The following is a 25,537-nucleotide window of genomic DNA, read 5'->3' as shown; positions in this document are numbered from 1 at the left end:
TCATCTACTTTATGACAAAATATAAATAAAAATCAACAAAAACTTGTCTTTCAATTGTACAACTTAGGTTAAAATAATTTAGAACAAGTTCCATGATGTCTAAAGCATTTCCTTATTTTAAATAAATACAACTCTGAAGTTAAGTTTATTTTGCTACATTTCTATTTCTCCTTTCTCTGTGTTTCCTTTCTCTGGGTTTCCTCCTTTTGGAAGTACTGACCCCCAAGACAACACAACAGAGGAAAATATCTAATTAAGTCACTAAAAACTAAGATATGAATTGAAAAGTATACCTCCCAAGAATTCGTTATTACCCCAAAATTACCATTTGTTACATAAATACACTGATGGAGGGTGGGAACGTGATAAACTCTCCCTAAGATATTCAAGTGTAAACTTAAAGATTTTAATTCTAATAGAAGTAACTTCTCCCATTCTTTTATAGTTTTCACTAGTTAAATCTTAGAACTATTTTATAAGAATATAGCTCTGTTCTTATTAAGACCATTTAGACAAGAGTGAAATATCTGCTCAACACTTCCCAACTCTCATTCACCAATGCTCATTCACCAACCAACCTTTCCCTGAAATGTTACCCATCTACCAACCTCCACAATCCTACTCATTCACAAATCCTACTTATTTCAAGACCTAACTCAGGTTCCATTGCTTCCTTAAAATCGAAAGGACCACACTCCTACAATTTAAAATTTTTACTAAATGCATATGTAGCAAAAATTGAATTTCTGATCCTCCATAAATAATGGGAGAAACAGATAGGCTTAAATCCATCCCCCCAAAATGCTATATTGAAATACACCCAAGTTTACATACCCTGAATTTTTCTCCTTGTGTACAATTTGCCACCAAATGTGTAACTTTTGAATTAAAGTCTTTTCGAATAACTCCACCCATGTGATGAACCAATGTCACCAATCTGACCTCAAAAGAAAAATTAAGCAACATTAACTTTATGATTAACTTGAAAAAATTTTAAATTATGTTTAACATGAAATTGCAATGTGTAGGGGCGCCTGAGTGGCTCAGTCAATTAAGCATCTGACTTCAGCTCAGGTCATGATTTCACAGCTCCTGGGTTTGAGCCCTGTGTCGGCTCTTTGCTGACAGCTCAGAGCCTGGAGCCTGCTTCGAATTCTGTGTCTCCCTCTCTCTCTTTCCCTCCCCTGCTCATGCTCTGTCTCTCTCTCTCTCTCTCAAAAATAAACATTTTTTTAAAAAATGTAAATGTTATTAAAAAAATAAATTACAATTTGTAAACAAAAACTTCAAATAATGTGGCTGATATAATACTTAACAAAATGACAATTTGAACAGACGATAGTTATGAAGTATTTCTGTTCATTCATATGCCTGCCATCCTAAACAAAATGTTTCTTGGGGCGCCTGGGTGGCTCAGTCGGTTGGGCATCCGACTTCGGCCCAGGTCATGATCTCACGGTCCGTGGGTTCAAGCCCCGCGTCGGGCTCTGTGCTGACAGCTCAGAGCCTAGAGCATGCAGCCTCCTTCAGATTCTGTGTCTCCCTCTCCCTCTGTTCCTCCCCCACTCAAGCTCTGTCTGTCTCTCTCAAAAATAAATCAACGTTAAAAAAAAAAAATTCAAAAGGTTTCTTTACAAGGGTCTTCAGAATGTTTCTTCACAAAATTTAAAACTTGTCCTTCAATATGTTTTAAATAAAACCATGATATAACCACCCACAAAAAATGTCAGTTTAAACTTATTAGGCTAGAAGAAATATTCCTTGAATAGAATGTTTTAAAATACTTACTAGTTCTTCTTTCTTCCTAAATCCAGTAAAGCACAGGACTAGGTTCACCATGCTTGTACAGTAGAGTGGACGACATGAGAATGGCAAAGGCTGAAGGATACAAGTTTTAAATCTGTCAGCTTTCTTTATAGTAGAGAACAAAACAAAACATATGTTTCCCCAGCTAAATATATTTCCCCCTCCACTTTGTCAATCCAAATCAACTTTGTCAATCCAAAGATTTCTTGCATTTTTTGATACAAAACAAAAAAAAAATTACAAGTTTTACAATAAAAACATTTCCCAGGATTCCAAAATCATATTTGACACACATAATCTAAATACTTTACTAATGGCAAATTAAAATATATTTACGTGCAAACCTCCAGTTTTAAAATATACCTTGACATATTCAAAGTCTTATCTACTAGCAAAAATTTCAGACTCCATCCACTATTGTAAAAATTTCCAATTAGAGTTAAAATAGTTCAAAGATATTTTATAATGAACACTAGGCAAATGACATATATTTGAATCAAATGTTCCAATTTTTGAGCTAAAAAAATGAAAATAGTAAATAATTTAACCAATGGAGATATATGTGTGTGTGTGTGTGTGTGTGTGTGTATAATAGAAAGAGAATGGTTTAAAAAAATATGTTATCGGGCACCTGGGTGGCTCAGTAGTTTGAGCGTCTGACCTCGGCTCAGGTCATGATCTCATGGTTTGTGGGTTCAAGCCCCACGTCGGGCTGCTGACAGTTTGGAGCCTGGGAGCCTGCTTCAGATTCAGTGTGTGTGTGTGTGTGTGTGTGTGTGTGTGTGTGTGTGTGTGTCTCTCTCCCCCCCCCACTCGTGCTCTGTCTCTCTCTCTCAAAATTAAATAAACGTTAAAAAAATTATTTTAAAAAAATGTATAAATATATAATTCCCACCATTATACAAGATTATTTCATAATTTTGGTCTTTAAAAAGTTTATTTGATTTTTGAAAGCACCACTTTTTTTTTTTTTAAGCTTATTTATTTTGAAAGAGAGAGAGACAGAGAGCGCACAAGAGAGCTAGAGTGAGCAGGCGAGGGGCAAAGAAAGAGGGAGAGAGAGAATCCTAAGTACTTCCCACTGTCAGCACAGAGCCCAACATGGGACTCAATCTCACGAAGCATGAGATCAAGACCTGAGCCTAAATCAAGAGTCAGTAACCAACTGAGCCCCCCGGTGCCATTAGAATAGGGACTAACTTTATTACAACTCTAGCCTGAAATGTTATTTATAAACAAAAAGTCGGTGGTGAAGGCTGGAGGAGGGTGGGGCACCTGCATGGCTCAGTCCACTAAGCCACCTGACTCTTGATTTTGCAGGTCATGATCTGATGGTTGTGGCACAATCGAGCCCCATGTAGGGCTCTGCTCTGACAGCGCAGACCCTGCTTGGGATTCTCTCTCCCTCTCTCTGTCCCTCCCCCACCAAAAGTAAACTTTAAAACAAAAACAAAAACAAAAAGCTGGGTGCCTGACTGGCTCAGTTGGAAGAGCATGTGATACTTGATCTTGGGGCAGGAAGTTCAAGCCCCATGCTGGGTATAGAGATTACTTGAAATAAATAAAGTTACAACCCAATATAAAACAAACAAACAAAAAGCTAAAATAATTTTAAACCATGCGGTAACTAATAAAAATGGAAATGTGTATCTGTTCTATGAAAGAAAATAAGTTTATGTACGTGTATACGTTTCTGGAAGCCAAGTTTAAGAAATTATTTCTTCCCAAGACATTGCTGGTATACATACACACAAATATCTAGTTGTTATTATTAACTTTCAAAAGTCTTAGATTTTCACTCCTGCAAGTTATAATAGAAAGATTTAAAGGACTATAATAAAGTAGCCACTACTATCCCTATTCTAAATATTACATACTCCCAACAATTAACAGGATTTTTCTGCTCATGAATTTTCAGAAAATTCATTAATAAAAATTTAACCTTGAAAAGTCATGATAAATGTGTATTTTCTTACCTCTCCTTTTTGGGCACAGTTTAAGATAACTGGTGGCCCAATAATTCTATGATCAGTCTTGTATAACTCATTAAAAACAGAATCCTGGAAATCCATGACTATGAATACATTTTCAAATTCTGGAGAATCCAAACTTTCAAGTTCTTCCACTGATTCCATCTTTACAAAGGGTACTTTAATTTCCTTGATTTTTTTCCAGGTGGTTATTAGAAAAAAAAATTATTTATAGATTATAAAATTAATTCAAATAACTCTAATCTAAAAACCAGTTCAACATTTTTATTTTTATATTTGTAGTAAACTGTAAAATCACACAGTGAGCATTATACTTAATAGTAAACAGCCTTATTTCATTACTTATTTGTATTTTTACATATACATATCTCCATCCATATTGGCATTAAATTTTGAATATTAATATCATAAAGGCATAACTTTTAATGTGACTTAGTAGTCATTATAAATCACCTACAATGCACATAAAATTAAAACGATTTTTAAGTATATACATTTTGACACAAGATGCATTAGAAATACATCCACTATTACTTTTTATTCTCACCGAGAAAATGATGCCACACTTATAGTTCTTCCTACATAAATTATCTTCACAAAAATAGGATACTATGGCACTTAATATCTACAAAAAGGGGGGGCACCTGGGTGGCTCAGTCAATTAAGCATCCAACTTCGGCTCAGGTCATGATCTCATGGCTTGTGAGTTCGAGCCCCACATCAGGCTCTGTGCTGAGAGCTCAGAGCCTGAAGCCTCTTCTGATTCTGTGTCTTTCTCTCTCTCTCTCTCTCTGCCCCTCCCCTGCTCACACTGTCTCTCAAAAATAAACAAACATTAAAAAAAATTTTTTTTAATCTACAAAAAGGGTGCAGATTAACTTAATCATTTCAGTATATATGAGAGAAATAGAAAGATATGAAATATGTTGGCAGTTGCAACACAGCAAATGTAGGATATAAAAAGGCAAGTTACCATTTAGCATAAAATTTTATAATGTGCATTTACAAAAAAGAATGAAGGTATTTAAGTACCTGCATGGCTCCTGTGCAAAAAGAACAGAACCATTTATTTTTTTATAAATTCTTTTTTAATGTTTTTATTTATTTTTGAAGGAGAGAGACAGACAGAGCACGAGTGGGGGAGGAGCAGAGAGAGAGGGCGACACAGAATCCGAAGCAGGCTCCAGGCTCCAAGCTGTTAGCACAGAGCCCGACACAGGGCTCGAACTCACGAACTGTGAGATCATGACGCTTAACTGACTGAGCCACCCAAGCGCCCCAAAAGAACAGAACCATTTAAAAGAAAATTCTGAAAGGTCAGTAAATTGTTTGGGTTTTATTGCTAGGCTGATGTGATGAACTGAATTGTGTACCCTCAAGACGCCCTAAACCACTGACGCCCTAAACCCCATACCTCAAAATGAGACTATATTTGGATAGGGCCTTTTAAGAGGTAATTAAGATTAAATGAGATCACGTAGGTGGGCTCTAATCCAGTCTAATTGGTGTACTTTAAGAAGAGGAAACTTGGACACACAGGAGGTATCAGGGATGTGCATGCACAGAAAGGCCATGTAAAGAAAGACACAGTAAAAAAGCAGCAGCCATCTGCAAGCCAAGGAAAGAGATCTCAAGAGAGATCAAAATGCCAACATCTTGATCTTAGACTTCTAGCCTCCAGAACTTTGAGAAAATACATTTCATTTCTGTGGCTTAAACCACCCAGTCTCAGTATTTTGTTACCACAGCCCTCACAAACTAATATAACTGCTAATACAGAATTAGATATATTTCATATGCTGGGACAAATTCCCTGATGACTGTCATTTATTATGATTTATAATTTGGAAATAAAGCAAGAATTTTGAGTAAACATAAAATTAATGGAAAAAAAAAAAAAAGAAGCCAAAGGGTTTAAAGAAAGAAAAACATCAGATCTTTGTAGATACATATGATGTGACTTTTAAATTTAACAAGAACAAAGTAGTAAGGATTTTGCTACTTATGAAACATACTATAGTTTGGGGTTTCAGAAATATCCAAATTTTAAAAATAAATATAAAAGTTTCTATTCCTCTAGCTTTGAAGTGCACAAAATATACCTTGTGCCTAATTTAGGTCCAATCACCATTAAGTGGAATATAAGAACACAATCAAGAGTAGTGCAGCATGCCACATGCAATGAAATGCTTGACCTACCATATTAACAACACTTTTTATTAATTTTTCATCCGATTTTCCAGGACAACTTTCTCTTATCTTTATAACAGGGACTTCCATTATTTTAATAGTCTGTGGAAAAGAGACTTAAGTATAAGATTAAGAAAACTATAAAATTATTTAAACGCTGATGGAAGAAAAATTACCTTTTTTTAAAAAAAGCTAAAACTCCATACCTTTAAAGCTTGTATAAGTTCTTCTTGTTTTCCAGCTTCTTGAACCAATATCATTCTCGTTTCAATTTGAGGCATTTCTTCTATTAAAATCAAAAATGTTTAAATATGTTTATCAGGTAACAACATCAAAATTAGCAGTTCCTTAATCTCTTTTTGGCTATATCTGGCATGTTTTCCATCTTTGAGGAGATCATAATATTCTCTCAGATCAAAATGACTTAATTCCTAGTTTATTTTTACAAATTTGGCCATCTATCACTTTAGAGAAAGAGAAAACACACTGTAGTAGATACAAACATCAGCACCCCTCCTAATCAAAAAAAAGCATTCACTATCTTGCACAGCCATCCTCTTCAACAGTGGATGCTGCTTCAGGACAGACCCATTTATAAAGCGGTTAAGTGAAGAAGTGGCTCTTCACCTGACCGGTCATAACTGAATAAATTCTAACCAACAGTATTGCAGCTACATTGCCCTCCCATACAGAAAAAAGCAATATTGAACAATAAGATGCTTTCTCCTTCAAAGCTGGGAAGCATTAATCTAAACAATAACCAAAAATCTACACCGTATATATAAATGGCTAAAGTCGACAAAACAAGAAACAACAGTGTTGGTGAGGATGTGGAGAAAAAGAAACCCTGTGCACTGCTGGTGGGAATGCAAACTGGCTCAGCCACTCTGAAAAACAGTATGGAGGTTCCTCAAAAGTTAAAAATAGACCTACCTCGTGATACAGCAATCACACTACTAGGTATTTACCCAAAGAATGCAAGAACATAATTCAAAGTGATACATGCACCCCTAAATGTATAGCAGGATTATCTACAATAGCCAAATTATGGAAGCCAAGTATCCACCAATTGATGAATGAATAAAGATATGGTATATATAAATACAATAGAATATTATTCAGCCATAAAAAAAAGAATGAAGTCTTCCCATTTGCAATAATATGGATGGAGCTAGAGTATTATGCTTAGAGAAATAAGTCAGAGAAAGACAAATACCATATGATTTCACTCACATGTGGAATTTAAGAAACAAAACAAACAAGCAGAAGGAAAAAATAAGAGAGAGACAATAGACAAAGCAAGACACTCTTAATTATAGAGAATAAACTGATGGTTACCCAAGGGGAGGGGATGGGAGGGATGGGTTAAATAGGTTATGAGCAGAGGGTAATGTATGGAAGTGCTGAATTACTATATTGTATACCTTAAAATAATATTAACACTGTATGTTAACTAACATGGAATTAAAATAAAAACAAAAAAATCTACACAGTATAAAGAGATTCTGTCAACAAATATTTACCGAATACCTGTACTTTACCTTAACAGTTAGTATTACATTTAAATCCTAAGTCCCTAGTTAGTAAGCTTAGGATTAAAATAGTGATTTGGTGTTTTAAAGCTGATTAACAGGTTTACCTTCAACATATGAAGCAGATCCAATAAGTACATTTTCCTTGGAAATTTCAGTAACTTTAGAATCAAAAATAGAGGAGTCTGCCAAGCTTGTCCTTTCAATAGTGGATGTTAATACACTACTGTCAGCCATTGTTTGTACTCTTCTACGATGACTGAAAAAATAGAGTTTGAATAAAAATACATGATCATTGGGCAAAAACAAGCATTAGAGGTTTATAGATCTAGAATCTATAAAAAGTAGCATTACTCATTTTTCTTAATACTGAACCAAAGAAAAGTCATTGAAGTTCTCTGAGCCTCAGTTTCCTCTTCTGTAAAATAAAGATACTAATGCATGACTCATAGGAATATAGTAAAAATAACAATGTATGAAAAGTACTCAAAACATATAATGAAAATTCAGAAGGTACTCATAAATATTCTGTCTCCCTCCCCCACACCTTTGCCCTCAACCAACCTATTCCTCTTCCTATGTTCATTATATTATTACCATCTCTCAAATAATCCCGGTCAAAAACTAGATCTATCCTTACTCTTTCCTCTACGTTCTTTGTCCTCCCCCAAATCCCTATCAATCCCATCTCAAGTACTCTGGAACCTCATAGGAAGTATCTCTGATTATCATTTTATTGCCAGAGCAGCATCAAATTGTAGGAAAAAAAGAGCTGAGACCCGGTCCCTCTTCTCTGTGCTCAATGCCACAATGGTCAAATACAACAGCCCCAAACAACTTTATCATTGGTTTCTTCAGGTCACTCTCCACATGGTTTCCTGGGGTATAGTCCTAAAAACAAAAGTGACCATATCACCTCCCTGCTTAAGAACTTCCATGGGCACTCCTCCTGATAAGGCCAAGTCCAAATTCACCATCAGGTTTAAAATTGGTCCTAGCCTACCTATTCAACCTCATCTCCTGTTCAATTCCCACATTCCACATATACTGTATGCTCCAGCCACAGTGTATTTCTCAACATTTTTTAAACACAGGTCACAATTTACTCCACACCCACTTACATTTAATAGTGCTCAATTCTCCACCTAGCACATCTTTCAACCCCCAACCCACTGCTCTTGACTCATTCTCTGTGGATTTCTCTGTATATCTCATGTATAAGTGGATTGCCCGCTTAACTGTATTTTCTTATTACTTTACAGTTATCTCTCCTTTAAAAGATTTAACAAGATAATTATGCAGGGATTAGTGTCACTATGACTGTGGACAATGAAAGAAAATCTTTTTTTTTTAGACTTCCAGGACTTAAGAGTTGAAAAGTTAGGCAAGCAGGGAATAAAGAAAAGTTAAGTGAATTTTCATCAATTCAAATCAAAGGTTGTTATGTAAGTTTATTATTATATTTAAGTTAATTTCCAGAATATTGGACAAATATAGAGAGAAGGTCCTATCTTTATCTGGAGGTACATGTCTGATCTATTTTATACTTCCCTACTTTTTTTAGATTAATAAAATATACAAATATCATCCACCTGGTTTTTATCAAAGTAATAGTTTAAGTAAACTATATGCTGTGGAGAAACAGTACGGTAACATTAGCATCATTTCTGGATGGTGATACATCCGGAAGTGAAGATATGCACACTAACGATAACCACAGACCTCAGCATCATTGTTAGGTGAGCACTTCAAAGCCAGGCGACTCAGGTTCCCATCTAACTCTGCACTCAGTTTTCAAATCGGTGAAAGAAAATCAAATTTAGTTGTCATGAAAACTTAATAGATGACATCTTAAAATGAGCAACAATTGCTAACCTTCCTAATATTCACAATGTAGACATTTTTTATTGTCTTCCCATACATCTGTATCAATCATTATTCTAAGGATCTCCAAAGGAATGTTCCAATAGTTGCTAATAAGAGTCTTTATTTAGAATCAACAACATATTCTATCCAGCCCTTATTTTTTTTTTGTTGGTTAAGTCTCTTACATGTAATTGTTACCAGTGAAAAAGAAAAGGCTTTCATTCAAAGTTCTCTTAAAAGAAACTTAAAAGTCGAGAGATGAACTAATATACTTTAAAGAATGGAGGGGCGCCTGGGTGGCGCAGTCGGTTAAGCGTCCGACTTCAGCCAGGTCACGATCTCGCGGTCCGTGAGTTCGAGCCCCGCGTCAGGCTCTGGGCTGATGGCTCAGAGCCTGGAGCCTGTTTCCGATTCTGTGTCTCCCTCTCTCTCTGCCCCTCCCCCATTCATGCTCTGTCTCTCTCTGTCCCAAAAATAAATAAACGTTGAAAAAAAAAAATTAAAAAAAAAAAAAAAGAATGGAGGAGGGAGATTCTTAATAGTCAAGCAGGCTCCACACTCACCATGGAGCTGGACACAGGGCTCGATCCCATGACCCTGGGATCATGATCTGAGCCAACATCAAGAATGGGAGGCTTGGGACTGAGGCTTGGGACACCTAAGTGTCTGACTTTGGTTCAGGTCATGATCTCAGTGTTGGTGAGCTCAAGCCCCTTGGTGAGGCTCTGCACTGACAACTCGGAGCCTGCTTTAGATTCTGTGTCTCCCTCTCAATCTCTGCCCCTCCCCAGCTTGTGCTCTCTCTCCCTCTCTCTCACCCATAAGTAAATAAACTTAAAAAAAAAGAGTGGGAGGCTCAACCAACTAAGCCACCCAGGCACTCCTCTCCTTTGCCTGTTTAAATATCATCAAAATAGGTAATTAAAAATTAAAATTGTCTCTGATAATACTATATGTGATCAATTTATTGCTGAAATAGCTTCAAATTTTAGGGAAAAAAAGAGCTGCATGGAAAGTTGATGACAATATCCAACACTCTGATTACAAATGGAAATGCACTAATTACATTTTCATATTCATGTATTCTGCAAGCTTTTTAAAAAAAATTTTTTTAATGTTTATTTATTTTTGAGAGAGAGAGATTAGAGTACGAACGGGAGAGGGAGAGAAAGAGGGAGACACGGAATCCTAAGCAGGCTCCAGGCTCTTAACTGTCAGCACAGAGCCCAACACAGGGCTGGGGACTCGAACTCACAAACTACAAGATCATAACCTGAACTGAGGTCAGACACTTAATGGATTGAGCCACCCAGGGCACCCTGTAAACTTTTTAAATAAAGACAAGAGGATCAGTGTTCATAAACTATACTAAGCTTATTTCTCATTCCAAGAACATACTCAAGCAGTTTTTGACTAAATAACAGCAAAACATGCCTCTTTTCATCCCAAACAGAAAACCTGTCACTTAAATACTCACTTTAGGTTTCCTTTTACTTTTTTTTTTTTTAAAGCAATCATCTTTCAGAGGAGCTAAATACAATAGTGGGTATGATGGTTGTTATTACTGACAATAATAACATTAGTGTTAACATAAAAATTTTGGTTAATATCGATTTAATGTTTAATATGTGGCAGATATTGTTCTAAGTCTTTTACTTGTATTTGTCTAATCTTTGAAACAATCCTAAGAGGCAGGTACTATTATTGTCTCCATCTCATAAAGAAGCCTAGAAAAGAGAGGTTAAGTAACCACCCAAGTCATTAAAACAGGGATTCAAACCCCGGCTGATTCCAGAGGCTGCACTTTTAACCACCAAGCCAAACAAATCTGTACCGGGGAGGAAGGCGCACGCGGAGGGGTTGGGGAGAGGCCGGAATAAGCTGGCGTTTTTTTTGTTTTTTTTTTTTTTTATTAATTTTTTTTTCAACGTTTATTCATTTTTGGGACAGAGAGAGACAGAGCATGAACGGGGGAGGGGCAGAGAGAGAAGGAGACACAGAATCGGAAACAGGCTCCAGGCTCTGAGCCATCAGCCCAGAGCCTGACGCGGGGCTCGAACTCACAGACCGCGAGATCGTGACCTGGCTGAAGTCGGACGCTTAACCGACTGCGCCACCCAGGCGCCCCTAAGCTGGCGTTTTAAAAACTAAAAACTAAGCTTCCTACAGAGAAGACACCAAGAAGAATCTTAGAGTGAAACCACTAAACACTCTGAGATAAGCCCACAAAGACTGCAGCTGCCGGCCGCCAGAGCCGCAGAGGACAATGCGGCTAGTCGAGAGCACTCTTCCCAACTCCCTCCCTTCACCCAGACATTCTTCCGGAAGAAATATCTAACCAGGTGAGCGTGTGAAGATGCCCAGCAACCTGGGGGACTTCGGGATCCCACTGCGCGTCACGGCCCAGCTGTCGGGAGTGCGGTGGGGGGGTTTCCAGAGCCAGGAAGCCTGGGCAGGGATGCTCCGGAATTCGCGGTCATCGGGGCGGGGCAGTCGGACTAGAGAAGGGGTCCACTGCTCCGGGAAGGTTGGCCCACTCCCACTTCCCCTACCCACACCCACAAGGTCCTCACCACTCTCAAAAATCGCCTTGAAAGTCCACCTTTTCAAGCACCGATTCCCCTCACTGTTACCGCCATTCCTCGCCGGTGTCAGCAACAAACAATTCAAAAAGTGAGCCGCTTTCTCTAAAAGCCATGCCGATTGGCGCGTGATGTCAACCTCCATCCCATAGGCTGGGGTCTCCAGAGGGGCGGTGATTGGCCGCTGCTCCCCGCCCACCTAGCCTCAGACGCCGATTGATTGGTTCTGCGTGTGTTTCAAATAAACCCAACGGCTCAGACGTCCGAACGTGGGGGGGGAGGGCGGGTTGTAAGAGAAGTGCCCGGATGTGGCCGGAAGGTGGAAGTGGTAGCTCTTGGGCTTCTCTGGGAGTGGCAGGTGTGTCTGTGGCTACCGCTTGTTTACTCAGTAAACATCCCATTTCCTGAGTCAAGTTTGAGTGGATTCTTCTCCCCTGCCAACTTTATTACTAAGTGTCACTAAATCCTTTAAATCTGTGCCCCTACGGGTTGCCTGGAGCTGATTTTCCTGCCTGTATGCTTTCTGCTTTAGGAATGTTATTTAAAGTTGGCGAAAAGTGTTTTCACTTTGGTAGTTCTGTTGGAGTGACAGAGCCAGGACTTAGGAATTCGGGGACTCTCCAGGTAGACTTCAAATCAGCAGCCAGTTATTTAAATTCTGATGTATGGGCGCCTGGGTGGCTCAGTCAGTTAAGCATCAGAGTTTGGCTCTGGTCATGGTCTGGTGCTCCGTGAGTTCAAGCCCCACAACTGGCTTGAGCCCGTTTTGGATTTCGTGTCTCCCTCCCTCTCTCTGCCCCTACCCTGCTCACAGTCTGTGTCTCTCAATAAACATTAAAGGTTTTTTTTTTTTTTAAGCATAAATAAATAAATAAATAAATAAATTCTGATGTATGTAGGCACTTCTCTGGTCTGGCAAATTTAACGGGTGACTGGAATAAATTCTTAGTGTTTCTCGGACTTTTTTTTTTTTTTTTAACATAAGCTTGTATTTGAACAAATGTAAAAATACTTAGGGAGATTCCCTGGAGCCAGAGTGAGCAGCTTCCTGCTGCCTCCTCCCCTCACCGTGAGATCTTTTCTTTCCTGTGAAGTCTAGCCAAGATTTTATCATTTGTCCTGCTATTGTAAAAACAATCTTTTATTTTCTTCAACTTCTAAATATAATACCCTATAATATTATCTCTTTAAAAAAAATTATCCCCCACCCAGGGTTCCCACCTAATCTCTGATTTAAGGAAAGGAGGAGAATCCTTTGCCCAAATCTTAAATTCCAGTAAGAGAAGGAAAACTTGTATTTTGGAATGGAATACTTCCGAACCTCACACACAGGTGAGAATTTACAAGTTTTCCTGATTTTGTCAGGCCAACTTAGAACACCTGAAAATTTCATAATGTAATCTAAAAAGTGACACAATCTGGTAATCATTGATTTCCTCCTTTATAAATGAAGAATATTTGCAGTCTGCCCTTCATTACAATGCTGTGATAACTGTCAAGGCAAACGGAAAAAAAAATAGTAATTGAAATTTCACTTTGGAATGTGCTTTTGCATACTGAAACCGGGGTGTGCCCAGCATTCCAAAAATTCTCATCACTGAAATATATTAAGCCAGCGAAGGAAGAAGCCTATTTCCTCTGTGCACTGGTCTATGTTAAACTAGTTTTACACACAAATCTAATGACTAACTATGTGGTATCAGCACATGAAATGTATGCTAGCCTAGCAAAAGCTATACTTGATTGCTTTTAGGATATATGGCAGTTTGACTAACGAACAGGCAATAGTCTTCTTCCATTTCATAACCATGTGACCTCCTTTTACATTTCCTATCCGTATAGCCTCAAGCAAGTTATTTAACTTCTCTGTGCCTCAGTTTTACCTTCTATAAAAGGGTTTAATAGTACTTCATAGTACTGTTGTGAGAGTTAATATATATTGAAACATATTCTGTATGTTTAATATATATTAATATATGTAATTAAAACATATTCTGGGGGTGCCTGGGTGGCTTAGTCGGTTGGGCGTCCAACTTCGGCTCAGGTCATAATCTCACAGTCTGTGAGTTTGAGCCCTGCGTCAGGCTCTGTGCTGACAGCTTAGAGCCTGGAGCCTGCTTCAGATTCTATGTCTCCCTTTCTCTACCCTTCTCCTGCTCATGCTGTCTCTGTCTCTCAAAAACAAATAGTAAAAAAAAAAAAATTTAATAAAAAAATTTTTAAAAACATGCTGGTATATGGTAAACATCTAATACATGTTAGCTGTTAATATTACTATGACTTTTACCACTGCTCTTGTGTCAGCTAAGCCCTGTAATTGCCTGATGGGACTGATTTTCATTACACTGCCTTCTCACCCCTGACCACCACAGCAATGGCACCTATGCTTCCCTTTGCCCCACGCTACCCTAGCCACAAACTAACCCCTCCCCAACGAAGCTCCAAGCTTGAAGCAGCCAAGACCTCCAGTGCTTTCTTTTCTAGCAGAAGGAGGACAATCTTTCTTCTACACCAAATCTAGTCTTCCTTTTCTCCTTTAAAGAAACCCTGCTGTCCTGCTGTGCTCAAGCTGTCTCCTCTTGTCTGGAAGACATGGCTCTCTTGCTATTGCCCTTGCCCAGGACTTTGTCCCCTTCCAAGGCAGGTCCTAGGTAAGATTCTTTGTGTTAAATGTTTGCCTCTCTCTCTAGGCCCCTTCACTGGAAATAGTTATTATAATTATATATCAACCTCTGTTTGTATGGGGTAGATAGATAAATGAAAATGAGGAGTAGCTTGAAAGAATAAACCATTAATTCTTATGTGTCATCCACAACTCCCAAGATACTGAATGAACAGGTTTTAAGATACAAAATACTGAAGGAATTTAACTGAATTTAAGTACTTAATATATTGAAGTGTGTTGACATTTTCCCTCAAGCAATAAAATAGTTTCTAGAGTGGGGGGGGGTAAAAATTATGGAGATGGAGAAAATGAAATGTGAAAGATAGAACTACTGAGAGTTCTCCTTTGGAAGATCAGCTTTCCCACCTCCATCTCCAAGCTGGGTGACACTCTGGACTCTCTTGACTCCCATCTCACACTTGTTCCTCCTTCTAGTTAATTCCCTCTTCTTCATATTTCCTCTTTCCTCCATCCCCTTCCCCTCCATCTCCATCTTTCAGCTTCTTCAGAGCAGAGAGAATGGGGAGTTAGGAAAGTTACTTTTGAGCTATGGGATATCTTTCTCCACCCCATACCCTCCCTAATAAGAGCTAGTATATCTGGAAAATTATTAAATCTGTTGCAACAAATGGGCAATGTTTGTTGTACTGGACTTTGATTTTATTACCTAAAGTTGTAATGAAATATATTACAACTTCTAGATTTTATTTTAAAGTGTGAAATGTTGGGGCGCCTGGATGGCTCAGTTAGTTGAGCTCCAACTCTTGATTTCAGCTCAGGTCATAAACCCAAGGTCATGGGATCGAGCCCTGCGTTGGGCTCTGTGCTGAGCATAGAGCCTGCTTAAGTTTCTCTCCCACTGCCCCTCTCCTCTGCTCTCTCTCTCAAATAAAAAATAAATAAAATGTGAGATGTTACATCATCAATCAGTAATACTATTTTATAGTAAATTTAAACATTTCATCATAGGATTAAATATTTTACTGTAACTATTAACATTAGGATGTCACATAGATTTCATGAAATTGTTTTCTCCTTCTATCACCATCCTTACCTCCCCAAAGCATTTTTAAGAGAGAGAACACAAGTGCAAGTGTGTACACACAAGCAGGAGAGAGGCAGAGGGAGAGAGAGAAAGAGAGAGAGAGAGAGAGCGCGCGCGAGAGAGAGAATCCCAAGCAGGCTCTGTGCTGTCATACAAAGCCCTACACGGGACTCCATCTCACAAATCATGAGATCATGACCTGGGCCAAAATCAAGAGTTGGACACTTAACCAACTGACCCACCCAGGTGCCCTTCCTCAAAGCGTTTTTGAAGTACATAGTATATTTAATGCCACAGGAGATACAAAGATTCAGTCTCTCTAAGTACTTATCTCTTAAGATTTGATTTCAAAAATTTTAATGAATAGCCTTGGAATTCTGTCCTTCCCTGGAATTAATAACATTTTCCAATGGAAATGTCATATTTCCAAGTTTGTTATAATGCAGCATCTCTTAACCCATCATCTCTGCCAATAAAAGAAGCTTTAGAAATTATAATCACTGGGAGCCAGAAGCTATTTTACATACCTCAATAGCCAGCAATTAGGATTTGAATTGTAGCTTTATTCATATGAATCATTAGATTATAAATCACTTAACATAGATTTGCAAGACTATACAAATTTAGCACATAAAGTTTCACTTGGACAGAGACTTAGCTTTGCTTGATGGAGCAAGAGGTTTCCAAATATGATGAGGCCATTATTTCAAATTATGTAATTTGATTAGTGAAATTCTAGATGTAGAAAAAAATTTCAGCTTGTTAGTCTCATTCTTCATTTTACAGATGACTTTTACCAATGCCAGCATCTTGGAGGTTTTATTCCTTTACCAAGGTCAGATAACTAGTTAGTGGCAAAATCAAGATCAAAAGTTTTATTTTCATTAATCTACTCTGTCTTTTTATTAAAATATTAATATCTATATTTTATATCATACTTATAAAAGTACCACTATCCCTAAGATACTTTCAGTTCCATAAGAGCCTTGTTGGTCTTCTTCACCTATGTATCTTCAGCACCTAGCAACAGTTCCTGGCATATAGTACCTTCTCTAAAGTTGTTGCAGGAAAAAGGTGTAATTGATCTCTAAGAATACATATTGCCTTCTTTTAATCCATTCTCCTGCCTGCATTCAGGGTGACATTATCTGAATCCAGACTCATCAGAGCACCTCCTTAAAACACTTCTATCCTACTGGGCCTGCAAGCACTGACCTCTACTTACATTTCCAGCTTCATCTTACACCATGTGCACTTTCTTTGAGTTCTATACCTGCCTTCCTTCTCAAGAGTTTTTGCACCTGCTCTTCTCTCTACCAATCCCTCTGATCTGTATTCCTTTCACCTAGAGAAGGCAACTTTGACTGATCCTTTAGCATTTGCTCACTTTACCACTCTTTGGAAGGTCTTTCCTAACTAGCCACACTATCAGAACCATATTAACCACAGTGCCTAACACCTGGAAGGCATTCAATTAAATATTTGTTGAAATAACAAGTAAATGAATTAATGGATGAGCTCATTTGTATTATAATATCAGTTATGTTTTTTCCAAAGACACTAAAGAAAGTTTGTATTACTTTTACTTTCATCTAACCTATTTTTAATGACAGTTTTTCAGGAAAAACTAAGTGGCATGTTTCCAAAATTAATACATTTACATCAAGGATAAAATAATTTACATCTTTGACATTCGAGTAAATTACCCAAGAATTGAATGATTTTTGCACCACAGCTGGTCCCAGCTATGAGTGGGAGAGAGTTAATGGTACTGAATTGATTTAGTTAAGATTTGACAGTTTATGCACATAGGCAATTATCCATATCAAAAATTCAGTTTTCCTACAACCTGCACTTTCATTTATTATGCACTGACACTCATAAATTACCTCTTCCACACTATCAACTAACTTGTAAATATCTGAGGTATCCTAAAGTAATACTGTCTGCCAGTTAAGTTTTGACAGCAGCTTTATCTTGTAGACTAGTATTTCCTATGACAACAATATGAATACCTTGATCGTACTTAGCAATATTTTTGTTGCTGCTGTTCAAATGAATGGAAAAAAATGGGATTGTTAAGGTGAAATGAAAATAGAACACAGGTCATCAAAAAAATAGTGAAGACTTGACCTCAATTATATGCCCATTTGCAATAAGCAGATTAACTGTGGGTTTAATAATGAGAGAAAAATTACGTGTAAGAAATAATAATAGTGCATTGGGAACATTTTTTAAAACCTGAAATAGGGTTGCAAGTGATATTTAAGTGCATAATGCAACTATATATAAATCCTATATGTAGAAAAGAATTATGAAGAAATGCAATAAATGTTTTTAGTGTCTGTATCTGGCCAGTAGCATTTGAGATTATTTCTCCCTCTCCTTTCCATTTTTTTTTATGTTTTATTTACTTTTTGAGAGAGAGACAGTGCAAATGGTGGAGGTGCAGAGAGAAAGGGAAACACAGAATCTGAAGCAGGCTCCAGGCTCTGAGCTGTCAGCACAGAGCCTGACGCGGGGCTCGAAATCATAAACCACGAGATCATGATCTGAGTCGAAGTCGGACGCTTAACTTACTGAGCCACCCACCCAAGCACCCCTCCATTTTTTTTTTTTTTTGGTACTTCTCAAATATTTTATCCTGAGTGTGTTTTAGTGGACAATTGTTGTTTTCCTGGCTGTTGAACATTTAACCCTTCATTCCTAATAATACTCCAATATCCCTTTTGAGGAATCCCTCATGGAATATGGTTTAATGAGAGGTAATGCTTCTCTGTTACCACAGATAAGAATGGGGTTGCAGTCTTCCCTTGAGTAAATCTCTGCCAATCAGATGCTATCTTTATAGGACTTTGTTTTTTAGCATGTGCTAAAGATATGGAAAGAAGTGAAGATCATACGCATTCCAGTAGCCAACAGCAATGTGCAAACCAGAGTCTGTGGATGCAATAATCTTTGCTAGTATTTCTACCACCTACTACTCTTCACTAGCTCCTGCCCATTTCCCAAGGTTGATCCTCACATTAATTGTGCAAAAAAATAAATCTTTTTATCCTTTAAGATAGTTAGTTTCTATTGCTTGTGACCAAGAATGACAAGATGTGTTACTTTTACAAATCCAAATCTTGTCAGCTCTACCTTCAAAACATATCGAGAACAGACCTGTTCTCCCCTCCCCCATTACCCTTTTCTAGGCTAACATCTTCCCTTACCTGAACTATTGCAGTAGCCCCCCCTAACTCACCTCCCCATTTTCACCCTTAAACATTCGCTGTCTATTCTCAGTAAAGCAACTAATGCATTCCTGTGAAAACAGAAGTCAGCTCTTGTCACTGTGCTCAAAAAACTTTAATAGCTTCCCACTCATCACCTACTCCTCTCCCCTTCACAGCCACCCCAGGTCCCCCTTTGCCTCACTTTTTTTTTTTTTCATTTCATACCTGATCTGGGAAACAAAGGCAAAAGAAAAAATTGAATTTCCTTACAACTTACAGCTCATTGGCAAGTCCTTGAGACAGGCAGAATGACACTCCTCTAGGAACTCAACTGCCTCAACGATGACACTTTGCTAAGGGCAAAAAGCAATCTTAGCTTAACATTATCCTGACCTCCGGGATCCTGTAAGTCTACCTTAACACATAAGAATTCCTTTGGAAACTTCCTTTATCTCTACCCCTCAAGATATACATTAGCAATCATCCTCCAAGCATTTGGCCCACTGATATACATCTGAAATATCTCATGACTGAGTTTTTACTAAACAGTAATAAATGACTTTTCCTAATCATAGCTAGCCCCCTCGGATCCTGGAAACCTTACCTCCAAAATATTTTGGAGACTTGCTCTGTCCCTAACCTCCTCCTAACTTGAAAGTATATAATCAGTCACCTGTCAGAACCCCAGTGTAGCTCTTTCTGCCTAGGGGTCCCATCCCTGTGCTTTAATAGAACCACCTTTTTGCACTGAAGTCATCTCAAGAATTCTTTCTTGGCTGTTGGCTCTAAACCCAAACATTTCCACATCAATACCATTATTACCTGCAGTTCAGTCATTGTTTATCCTCTGTCTCTCCATACTAGAATGTGAGCTCCATGAAGGCAGAGCATTTTGTCTGTTTTGTTCCCTGACATATTTCCAGTGACCAGGTCACTACCTGCCACATTATAGGTACTCACATTTTTTTCAAAGAAAGAATAAGCAAAAGAAGAAATGGGGAATGAAAAATGAAAAGGAGGAAGAAGGGAAAGATCTAAGAAATTTTAAATACCACATGTTATAATGAAAATTTAGTCATTTATCAATTGTTTTAAAGTTTCTTTTAAAAAAGTTTTTATTTAGGGGCGCCTGGGTGGCGCAGTCGGTTAAGCCACTTCAGCCAGGTCACGATCTCGCGGTCCGGGAGTTCGAGCCCCGCGTCAGGCTCTGGGCTGATGGCTCAGAGCCTGGAGCCTGTTTCCCATTCTGTGTCTCCCTCTCTCTCTGCTCCTCCCCCGTTCATGCTCTGTCTCTCTCTGTCCCAAAAATAAATAAAACGTTGGAAAAAAAAAATTAAAAAAAAAAGTTTTTATTTAAATTCCAGTTAGTTAACATACAGTGTAATATTAGTTTCAGTTGTACAATGAGTGGTTCAACACTTCCATATAACCCCCAGTGCTCATCAAAACAAGTTCCCTCCTTAATCCCCATCACCCATTTTCCCACCCTCCCCCCCCCCCACCTCCTCTCTGGTAATCATCAGTTTGTTCTCTATAGTTAAGTTTTCAAGTTTTTAAAAAAATCTTAATTTATTTATTTGAGAATGAATGTGAGGAGCAGAGAGAGAGAGAGAGAGAGAGAGAGAGAGGCAGAAAGAGAATCCCAAACAAGGTCTATGATCAGTGCGGAGCCCAATGCAGGGCTTAATCCCACGACCATGAGATTATGACCTGAGCCAAAATCAAGAGTCAGAAAGCTTAACCAATTGAGCCCCCCAGGTTTTCAAACTTTTTGAATATTTCTTCAAATGAAACATCACAATGAACTCCCATATATAAAACAGATAAGAGCAAAGCTGAATTGAAATAGGGGAAGAGAGATCCTGACTTGACTTCATAAAGACTCTGCAGAAATTTAAGTTTTTTCTAGAACACAAAATCTGAAAACCACTGACCACTGAATTTGAAGGATCAGACCCTTAACTTATAGAACAAGAAGTTGAGATTTACTCCTAATAGAAATTCACACCCATTTTTGAAGTTATCTTGTAAAAAAGGTAATTGTTTTTTAATCTGAATCTAATTAATCTCCAAATCTGATTTTTTAAGTAAATACAGGAACCAGAGAAATGATCAATTACACCATAAGGATACAATCAGCAAGATCTGGACTTGCAGACACTCTGCAACAAAACCTGGTTTCTCCAACAAATAAACAGCAAGAAGAAAATGAGCAACAAAGGGGTAATCAATAGATCTGACTTAAGAGACATATAACCAAGCATAATATACGGATTTAATTTGGATCATGATTCCAACTTTAAAAAAAAACATGAGAATAGGATTTCTGCTTCTCCTATATCTGAATAAACTGTTAAATAACCAATTCTTTTGCAAATAACAACTATACATATTGAGGAAAGTGCAAAAAAATGTTCTGAACAGTGGAAAAAAGCAGTGATCAAAAGATTCTGTAGAGGAGTAAAAGCTTGGGCTGACATGGGATAAGTTTCACAACTTTATGGCTATTAGAATATGAAAACTCTTGGGGCGCCTGGGTGGCTCAGTCAGTTAAGCATCTGACTCTTGATTTTGGCTCAGGTCAAGATCTCACGGTGGTGAGATTGAGCCCCAGATAGGTCTCTGTGCTAAGCCTGGAGCCTGCTTGAGATTCTCTCCCCGACCGCTGCCCGCCCCTCTACCCTTCTCTCACTTGCGTGTGTGCTCTCTCTCTCTCTCTCTCTCTCTCTCTCTTTCCCTCTCAAAAAATAAAAATAAAATAAACAAAATTTTTAAAAAGTGTTTAAACAGAGATAGTATCAAGTCTGGTGAGGATGTAGAAAATAGGACCTCTCATACATTGCTAGTGTGGGTGTTTCTTGCAATTAAACACACAATTGCTTAAGATCCAGTAATCCCATTCCCATATATAAGAATGCTCGAGGAAATTTTATTCACAATTGCTAAAAAGTGGAAAAAACTCAAACGTATATCATTAGTGAATGCATCAACAGAGAGCGATACATCACATCCCACGTTTGGGATGTACTCAGCAATTTCCGTGCAACCAAAAGGATGATTCCTAGAAGAATTACGTTAAGTGAAATAAACCAGAAACAAAAAGCTAAATGTTGTTATGATTCCATTTATATGGATTCTGAAAAAGATAAAGATAAGGCCAAAAACAGATTAGTGATTGAGAGGCTGAGGGTAAGGAGATAGGTTTACTACAGAGCCACAAAAAACCTTTTGGGGATGGTAAAGTATTCACGTCTTGAGTGTGGTAATAGCTACACAAATGTATACCTTTGTCAAAACTCATGAATTTTACTGCATACAATACCTCGATAAACATACTTTTAAAAAGAACAAAATGGAATCTGTTTTCAAAATTTTTCCAGAATGGGAAATACAATAGTTAAAATCCAAAATTAACTGTATGGACTTAACAGTAGAATATAGGTGATAGAGGAAAGAGTCCATTAACTTGAAAATAGATTAATAGAAATTATGCAATAGTAACACCAAGAAAGAAAAAGTTTGGCTAAAAAAAAAAAAAAAAAAAAGAGAGCTTCAAGAACCTGTGGGAAAATATCACATGTAATTGGAGTCCCATTGTTAAGAAACAATGGGCCCAAATTTCTCAAATTTGTCAAAAGACATGGATAGCTTTTGCCACAAGACAAGTTTCTACTTCCAGAAGATCCGCAAACCCAACTTAGGATAAATACAAAGTAAGTCTTACATATCATAGTCAAATTGCTGAAAACCAAAGATAAGTTTTAAATCCGTGATGACTAGGCTACTGAAATTGCAGCAAGCATATGAGACCAAGTAAACTGTGTGAGATGCTAAGGACCAGAGAGCACAGACAGGCAAAGAAATTCTCTATTTTGGACAACAAAGGTAAATCAGAGGAAACTTAAAATTCAGGGAATTGTATGATTCCTAAAGTTCTTAACCTTTGCCCTATAGTAAGTGAACTAGAAACTTCTCTTAGATTCCAGTGCCTTTGAGCTCATGTCCCATAAGTTGTCAATTCCTGCACTTAATAGATGTCATTTGCGAGCATTTGTGAGGATTGCATAAAATAGTATTAGTGTGGAGAACAGTGCATTGAAAGCATTCACTAAATGCTAGCTATTACTATTATTATTTATCTGACAAATATTTATGAGTACTTATTATACACCAGGCACTGTGCTGGACCCTGGGGATAAAACTATGAACAAGCTGATGCAGTCTTTGCCCTCATAGAGCTCAGAGTTCAGTGAGGTCTATCTCAACAATCCCCATTCCAGCCCACTACTTTCCTCTTCATACAACTGGAGTTCACAAGGCCATACGACATCCTAACCATCCATGGTAGATAGGTAATTTCATGGTAATGTGTATAAAGTAGAAAAATGTTTCCCTAATGTACACTAACATGAAAGTTGTGATGCTTGATATTGTCACAGATGTGATAAAAAAGCCCAATGCTTTATCTCTCATTATTTTTACCTTCTCTTTCACACACAGTTGAATTTATTTTATAGAGGCTATTAAAATATTAGGCTATTTTCTCCTTCATTAAGCATAATTTGCTTTAATTTTTCATTAACATTTTGCCTGCTTCTCTTTTTGAAAATTAAATGGAGCTGGTATGTAGAGTATAATAACGAGTTGAGATGTTTATCAATATTTTAAAATTACCTTGTTTTATTTTCCTAATTAAAATATTGTTCATTTGTTTTCTTTTCTTTTCGCATTAATGTGACTGACCAAGGAATGTATATGCATTAAATCACTGCTCTTGGGAACACCAATATGAAATTAAAAGTCGTTATGTTAACATACAGCAGATATCTCCAGACAGCACTTCTATATTGCTTGATTTTTAAAACTGTGAACATGGTTTACTTTTATAATTTAAAAGTTGGGGAAACAAAATAGCCCTAATTATGCCATTCTCCTTATCAAATCCTTGACTCTCTATTAGTTATCAATAGCCTACATCCAAGCACTTTCCCATGAACACTCAAGGTCTTTTACCAACTCTCCCCCATACCAGATAGAACAAATATGTTTCCATGCTATGAAAATAAGAAACATAAATTAAAAGACCCATTTCCTGGAATCTCTTAGAGTACCTTAAGGTAGGAAACACAATTCATATATTTATCTGAAATTTTTAAATGAGAAATTAAATAAATCAGCTATCCATAAATTTTACAATAGTGCAAATCTCAAAAACAAAAATAAAAAAAGAGCTTGAGTTTCTAGTCTATTAGTCTATTTCATTATCTGTTAGAATTGTAATGAATATATTTACTATCTTACTATCTTAGGTCCCTAAAAAAAAATCAATTGTGTTTGATTATCACAAGATTATCAAAAGGAAGGGATTCTTTAGTAAAACCAACTTTGTAAAACCTGGGTCATGAGATACTAAAACAAAGCAAATTAAATTAAACATTGATTATTTACTTAATGAAACACTGAAACATATAATAGAAATGTCATAATTAAAAATCACAAGTCTAATACATCAGATTTTCTTAAATATTACATACCCATTTATCAAACTAAATACAAATTATATTGATTACAAAACTTACTACTTTTATACTTCAAGTAGTTAGAAAAGTATTAATACTCTGAATTTAAATTTATGCTTTTCATTATTTCTATACTAGTCTTATTATCATTCCTCATTCCTCTTAGGGGTTGCTTTCCTAAGGTTACAGAAATATTAATTACCTTGAGGGGTATAGTACCAAATAAAACAACCAAAACCATCCATGTAAGCTTGCCTAGGTTACAGATTCTGGATTGTCAGCACATTGAGCCTAGCTCTACCCTTCAAATCTTAGTTACTGATCTCCAGGCTATACTTCCTTTTCATATTTACTTTCTGTGGAAAGACTCTAATGTGAAATCTAGGATAAGGTATTTTGGGCAAAGAAGAGTCAAAATCAGTAAGAACAGTAGGGGATAAATCATGGAATATTAGAGCTAACAGACACCTGAAAATCAGTCTCTGCTCACTTCATTTTTCTAAATGAGAAAAAGAAAAGAAATCAGATAATGGTGGCAAGGGGACTATGATTCCTTTCTAATAATCTAGGAATCATGATTTTACAGTCATGATGAAGGATGCTGGCAATAAAAAAGAAGACTAATGTGACAGGCAAGGTAAACAAAACTTGAAGGCTTGCTGGTGACTGATTAGATGTAGGAAGATAATATAAAGTTCGAAGCGCAAATTTTTATAACAGGTAACATGCTACAGGGAGTTGATTTTCTACAAGGTTTAGTACATTTACAGTAGAGCTTGCCTTATTTCTCAAGGCAGTAAAATTGGTAAAGCCCCTGAATGGAGTGACTGGCGTTGAACAGTGCTATCTTATATCCCCAACAGGATTGGCTATCCAATTGGTTTTTCTTCATGCGGTGCAATCATTTGAGGTGTTTTAAAACAGTGCTACTCAAAGTGTGATCTGTAGATTAGAACCAGTTTATAAACATATAGAAAGTTTAACAGCAATTGAACAGTGCTGTGACATCAAGTGCATGCTCAGAATAATTTAGCAAAAATGGTCACTGGGAAGGATTGAAAAAACTCCTGGTCTTTCACAGACAGTTTGAGAAGCTGTTTTCAAAGAGAAGAGAAGGTATTTA

General features: G+C 37.3%; 1 protein-coding gene across 5 annotated transcripts in view; it reads right to left on the bottom strand.

Annotated features, from left to right (window-relative positions):
* ECT2 (epithelial cell transforming 2) overlaps positions 1 to 25,537 on the bottom strand; it is an 88,986-nt gene that overhangs the window by 53,136 nt on the left and 10,313 nt on the right. Inside the window, exons 1-7 of one of the 5 annotated variants that reach the window (XM_032594704.1) lie at positions 11,959 to 12,074; positions 7,627 to 7,778; positions 6,194 to 6,273; positions 5,997 to 6,089; positions 3,783 to 3,965; positions 1,789 to 1,878; positions 835 to 942 (exon numbers count right to left, since the gene is read on the bottom strand). In XM_032594704.1, coding sequence (XP_032450595.1) covers positions 835 to 942; positions 1,789 to 1,878; positions 3,783 to 3,965; positions 5,997 to 6,089; positions 6,194 to 6,273; positions 7,627 to 7,756 — 684 coding nt within the window. In that variant the 5' untranslated portion in view covers positions 7,757 to 7,778; positions 11,959 to 12,074. Of the gene's footprint in view, positions 1 to 834; positions 943 to 1,788; positions 1,879 to 3,782; positions 3,966 to 5,996; positions 6,090 to 6,193; positions 6,274 to 7,626; positions 7,779 to 11,958; positions 12,140 to 25,537 lie in introns of those variants that run through there. The other 4 variants (XM_032594705.1, XM_030329557.2, XM_030329558.2 and 1 more) reach the window with 4 other exon arrangements.

Source organism: Lynx canadensis, chromosome C2 (assembly GCF_007474595.2).
Source record: "Lynx canadensis isolate LIC74 chromosome C2, mLynCan4.pri.v2, whole genome shotgun sequence".
NCBI lineage: Eukaryota > Metazoa > Chordata > Mammalia > Carnivora > Felidae > Lynx > Lynx canadensis.
Note: the sequence above shows the minus strand (reverse complement) of the source record. Positions and strands in the feature narration are given on the sequence as shown.